Source organism: Octopus bimaculoides, chromosome 16, assembly GCF_001194135.2.
Source record: "Octopus bimaculoides isolate UCB-OBI-ISO-001 chromosome 16, ASM119413v2, whole genome shotgun sequence".
Taxonomy (NCBI): Eukaryota; Metazoa; Mollusca; class Cephalopoda; order Octopoda; family Octopodidae; genus Octopus; species Octopus bimaculoides.
In genome coordinates, this window is record NC_068996.1 from 13,839,875 (window position 1) to 13,846,081 (window position 6,207).

Below are 6,207 nucleotides of genomic sequence, written 5' to 3' on the forward strand. Positions count from 1 at the left end.
ATATATATATATATATATATATATATATATATATATATATACGCATAATCATTGCGGCATATGGTTAGCAGTTCGCACCTGATAAAAAGTCAGATTACATCTTAAATTATGAAGTAACTTTACACTCATAACATGGATTATTTTGCTTTTGGAAACGAGCGTAGTGCTTAACTGCATTTATCCAATTCTTTCCTTCAAGTATACACACATACTTATATATATATGTGTGTGAATGTGTGTATCTTTCGATGTGTATGTTTGAGAGTGTGTGTGCATGTGTATATATATATGTGTGTGTATTTGCGTGTGTGTACATATGTATATGAATATTAATATCTATAAATGTATGCAAGTAAATATATATATATATATATATATATATATATATATATATTGTTGACGTCATAAAAATTTATAAGTTTTCGAGAGAACGTGAAATAATTTTGGGGGGAACTGGATGTTGAAGCACATATAAAGCTATAGATAAGAGCCTGCAAATATTGGGTTGAAAAACCTTTCTGGATAGAAAATGTTGAAGGATTGTTTTGGTCCAATGGTAGACCGCCTGTAGTATATATAGGAAATGTGTGTTCCACAGGCCGCCCTCGGCGCTTGCTATCCAAAATGGTGGTTGAACTAAATATGTAAATGCTATTATTAATAACTTTATATGTACTTCGAAATCCATTTCCCCCCAAAAGAATATATATATGTAATATATATAATATACATATGCGTATGTGTGTGTGTGTATATATATTTATATATAGTGTCGTTTATATGTATATATATTAACATGTATATATATGTATATATATATATATGTATAATTAGACACATATGCATGGACTTACTGTATATATATATATATATATATATATATATATATATATATATATATATATATATATATATATATATATATATATATATATATATATATATATATATATATATATATATATATATATATATACACATTATATACAAATTCATTTCTGTTGGTTTGTGTCGTCCCTCACACGGCCCAGTTGCCTTGTCGTGAAAAAAATTGTCTCATATCTATGTGGAATCAAATATCAGAGAAATTGTGTAAATGTGAAAAGAAACGCCCACTGCAGAAAGTAAGTGCTCGGCCTTAAAGCTTGTGTTGTGTGCGCCTTTGAAAGTTTGTCTTCGTGGGAATTTTCAACCACTTTTTGCGTATGCTGTTGTGTCGTCTTCATTGGTTTTGTAGCACCTTTTATACTAAGCATATTTTGTGTAGTCACTTCACGTAATAGACTTGTTGCTACAAAATACAAAACGAAAAAATATATTTGAAATTGAAACACAAATATTATTCAATCATAACATAGATATAAGAATATAAATTGACATAAACATACGTAGAAATGAGTTCTGAAATACAAATAAAGATGTCACACTTGTGCAGTCTCCATGAACATTAACACTTCAGCGTGTTGTATACGCCTAACCCTAACCAAACTTTATACTCTAACCGCTAACCCTAATCCATGATCTAACTTCTAACCTTAACTTTTAACCTTTGATTCCTATCCCTTACCCTAAATTCTAACCTTAACCACTAAACTTTCACAAGTGCGCAGAAATATATATATTTATCACACACGCGCAGAAATATATATTTCACACACACCTGTATATGTATATAACATGCGCGTGAAGTCACACATCACATATGTAAAAGACTAAATCATTAACACTCCCCGTTGGAAGATTGAATAATTTGAAATAGTGAATCTGTCTAACATTTATTGTTAACGAATTGATTGGGTGTCAGCATACCGTGGAGTTCTAATTTTACTTTGTTCTTCCATTTGATAATAACGTGTTTGTTTAGCCTGTGATGTCAACGATATTGATTGGTTATTGTCTCAATACGAACCCACCATCCCTAAATTAATTAAATTGTATATTTCATTATCTCTCACTTGAAAATTTCATATGCTGCATGATCTCATCGATGCATATCGTCTAATAAACCTCTAATGGGGAATTACCTGACGACGTGGCAAGTTATGCTAACACGTTATTGTATAATCTTATATGATTCCGCAAGCTATTGCATGCTAAGTTGTATAACACGAATAGATAATAAAAAAATATCTTGCTACTAAAGCACGTGTAGTACTAACCAAATTATCCATTTGTCTCGCTTCTATTCATATCTACATATCCGTCTCTCACTCTCTCCTCGCTATATATATATATATATATATATATATATATATATATATATACATATATATAAGGGTCGTGATATGACCAGGCACAAAACAGGAAATGGAAAATATAACCCGAAATGTTAAGGCATTGATTAAACAAAACAGCAAAATGCACTGTACTTTCAGTTCGATTGCTATCACCGCACACTTCCTTGCACACCAACTCTAGCATATTGCTATCATTAGATAAATTCATTCGTCTGGGGGTATCCTGAGTAGTTGTCATCCGGCCATCGAATATCAAGTAACTACTGAATAATAATATGTAACCTATTAATTACAAAGTATTTATGTCCTTATAACATGGTGAAAATCGTGTTTAACCTCTTCCAATTCTTTTATCCTTTACTTGTTTCAGGCATTTGACCATGCCCACGCTGGAGCAGCGCCTTGAAGGGATTCTAATCGAACAAGTCGACCCCAGAGCTTACTTTATTAACGTTTGGTACTTATTCTGTCAGTTTCATTTGTCGAACCAAGTTATGGGGACATAAACACATCAGCACCGGTTGTCAACCGGTGGTAGAGGTACAAATAAAGACACAATGGCATGCGCATACACAACGTATATATGTGTTTGTGTGTGTGTGTGTGTGTGTGTGTGTGTGTGTGTGTGTGTGTGTGTGTGTGTGCGTGTGTGTGTGTGTGTGTGTGTGTGTATGTGTATGTATAGGACGAGCTTCTTTCAGTTGCCGTCTACGAAATCGAATCACAAGGTTTTGATATGTGTGAGGGTATAGTAGAAGACACTTTCCCAAGGTGACACGCAGTTAGACTGAACTCAAGACCATGTGGATGGGGGTAAAATTTCTTACCATACAGCCACGCCTGCCCCTGCGTAAAAGTTATTATCAAAACCATCTTTAGCGTGTGAAAAATATTTTGCAGGCTAATACAAAACATATCTGGGATATAAATGTAGAATCACCAGCGATGTACAATGTTATATCAAGTAGATATTTCCTTCGAATATAGAGTTTGTGTGGTAAGAAGTTTGTTTCCAAACCACCTAGGTACCTTGGGCAAAGTTATTCTACTATACATCTAAGTCAACCAAATCCTTTTCAATGGGTTAAGTTGAGGGAGACTGAAAGAAGCCGACCGTATATATGTATATGTATATATATATATATATATGTGTGTGTGTGTGTGTGTATATATGAGGAGTCCGCCATAACCGCTCTAAAAACGACCGACGTTGATTTGTTTACGTAACTTAGCGGTTCCATAATCAGTATCCGATAGATTAAATACCAAAGCTAAAACAAAAGTAATAATAATTACTGGGGTCGATTCGTTTAACTAAAACCCCTCAAAGCGGTACATCAGCATGGCTGCAGTAGAGAGAAAAACCCTATCCAAGCTCTTAGCGGTATGTGTGGGAGAGGCATTCTTGTCACGAAGTCGGCGGATGGTCTGCCAAAATTCCTTAATGGTCAGTCGTAATGTCAGAGTTCAGTTTAATCCCACAGTCTTCCCTTGGCTTAGGTCTGAGAGCTTTCACTGGGAAAACAAAGCAATAGCAATCCGAGGGTGTAATTCTAATTTCAAAGAAGGGAAACGACAAACTATTCAAACTATGGAGGAATCTCTTTGTTGAGCCGCTCAGGTTATTCTACGTTTGATGTCTTGGAAATGGTTGTAAGCAGATTGTCATGCCCCAGCTAGCTGAAGATCAGTGGCGCTTCCGTCATGGAATTGCATGTGCTCACACAATAATGCCTCAGCGTCAGCATTTGGTCTTCTGAAGAGGAGAGTTTGGTAAAAATCAAAAAAAAAAAAAAAAGAAAAGCCAAACTTGCTAATTCGGTTTTCATGCCTATCCTCATCTATGGCCATGATTGTAGGGTAAGGACCGAAAGCTTGTGATTGCGAATACAAGAAGTCGAAATGTGGATCTTCTGCCGAGCTCTGGGGTGATATTATTCGACAGGTTGTATAGCTCGGAGATTAGGGAGTCTGTCCATGTGTCGAGCCATACCTACTTCGCATTGAGAAGTCACAGCTCTGGTTCCTGAAGCCGAGTCAACTGATAGGAGACCGAGGGGTAGACAAGGAATGAGACGGTTGGATAACATCAATAGTTTCAAGGAATCTCTCTATGTCGAGGTGCTACTTCTCCGCATCGGGAGGTCCCAGCTCCCTTACTACAGCCATGTGATTAAAATGTCACAGGTAAGAATCGCTAGACAGATTCTTCAAGCTAAGTCAAACGGCAGGAGACCTAGGAGAAGACCAAGAACGAAACGGTTGGTCACGCTTAGGAATCCAGCCGGAAATTATAATGACGTTTGCTTCTGATAAGCGGTTCCTGAGGACTCTACAGTTTAATTTTCCCAGGAATTGTGGGTGTAGAAGATGGATGGATGGACTCATTATAAGATATTCATATATAAGATACATATAAGTGTTATGTTGCATCACTGAGCGTGGCTAATTAATTTTGCATCGTTTTATTATTTACTGTGAAGTCATTTGAGAATTAAGTTTTCTTGGCCACAAACACTTCATTTTACCGATGATTGAATATATATTTCAAACCTCTTGTCAGGTCATCTGTTATTCTCTCCACCTTACTAGAGATTCTGTCGTTGTGAGATATTTAAAATAAAACATTAAGAAGAATTTTTCTATAATTCATTAAACCAAGCTTTTATTGCTGTTCGTATTTTTTTGCTAATGCAAACAAAATAAAATGAGGTCATTCTTTAGAATTTAACTGGTGATTTCGTTCAGTAAATAAATGAAGATTTTGAAGTAAAGTCGATAAGGTAATTGATATCGAAAAAAAAAACAATAAACAGAAAAAAAAATAGAATTAAGTATGTGACTTATAAAAACTACCGATATACTCTCAATGAAACCAAACATTCTATAACGATGACACATCTTGCACGAACAATTTACATTATCAAAAGATGGCGAATTTCAGAGATAATCGATCTACCAGAAATAACAAGCAAATTTTCTCACATCCTTATAGCTTATCCAAATGTCATAAAAGGGCAGATGGAAAGCAATATGCCTTCTTGTAGAGATAGGTTTTTGGGAATTTGATGTAACTAGGATTCCCTTGATACTCAAGTGTTTTGGACCAACTGCGGAGTAGACAAAAGAGTATGCCGCTGAAAAAGCAACTATCCCATTTCGCTCAAAAGAGAGAGGACTAGTTCTGCAGCAAGAAGATGATAGAATATCTGACACAACAATGCTCATGTCGTTGTGTTAGAGTTTTGTCGTCTACATCGATGGGCACCACGATGGAGTGGAGGGAAGAGGCCTAAACTTCTACAGAGCTGCTTCACAGCCTGGTGTGGCATCAACTCCTGTATTCGTATATGGAGTACAGCAGCATCCTCACTATACAAACATTTGCCATAAATACAGATACAAAGTTTCTGAACATACTTTAGTTTAATCAAGCATAATAGATGGTTAATACAACACCAGGAACACACACAAGGTGAATTGTGCAACCTTCAGCAATTTGGAAAAGAACTGTAAACTATATGGTAAATTTTAAGCAGACATTGTTATATAGGATATTTTAGAATATCAAATTTAGGGGAATTAATGGAACTAGAATGAAGATAGAATAAAAAAACTCGTTTACTCTTTTACAATTTCGTGTGTAATAATTATATTAACATGAACATGGTTCAAATTATTGGATATTGTAATACACTGATGGTCATTATGTGCTTCCATGCATTGTTGTAGCTTTTGATTGATGCCACCGTACTGGCTAGGTTGACAGACCGATGAGTCCCCTAAATGAGATGCTCGACCGCGCAGGAATATCCAACTATAACTAAGTGAATTGAAGTAGTGAGAAATGTACAAGAACAAAATGCATCTCACTTGGAATCGAAACCAAGATCTCGCGATCGTAAGTGCAACAACAACCTAAACTCTCGACTTACATACACACACACACACACACACACATACACACACA

The 6,207-nt window shown here is 35.5% G+C and overlaps 1 protein-coding gene across 3 annotated transcripts in view; it reads right to left on the reverse strand.

Moving 5' to 3' along the window:
* Positions 1-938: 938 nt before the first annotated feature.
* The window catches only part of LOC106873734 (carboxypeptidase D), a 471,768-nt gene continuing 466,499 nt past the window's right edge, over positions 939-6,207 (reverse strand). For 2 of the 3 annotated variants that reach the window (XM_052973529.1, XM_052973528.1), the window contains one exon: positions 940-1,291. In XM_052973529.1, coding sequence (XP_052829489.1) covers positions 1,080-1,291 — 212 coding nt within the window. In that variant the 3' untranslated portion in view covers positions 940-1,079. Of the gene's footprint in view, positions 1,292-6,207 lie in introns of all 3 variants that reach the window. The other variant, XM_052973530.1, reaches the window with a different exon arrangement.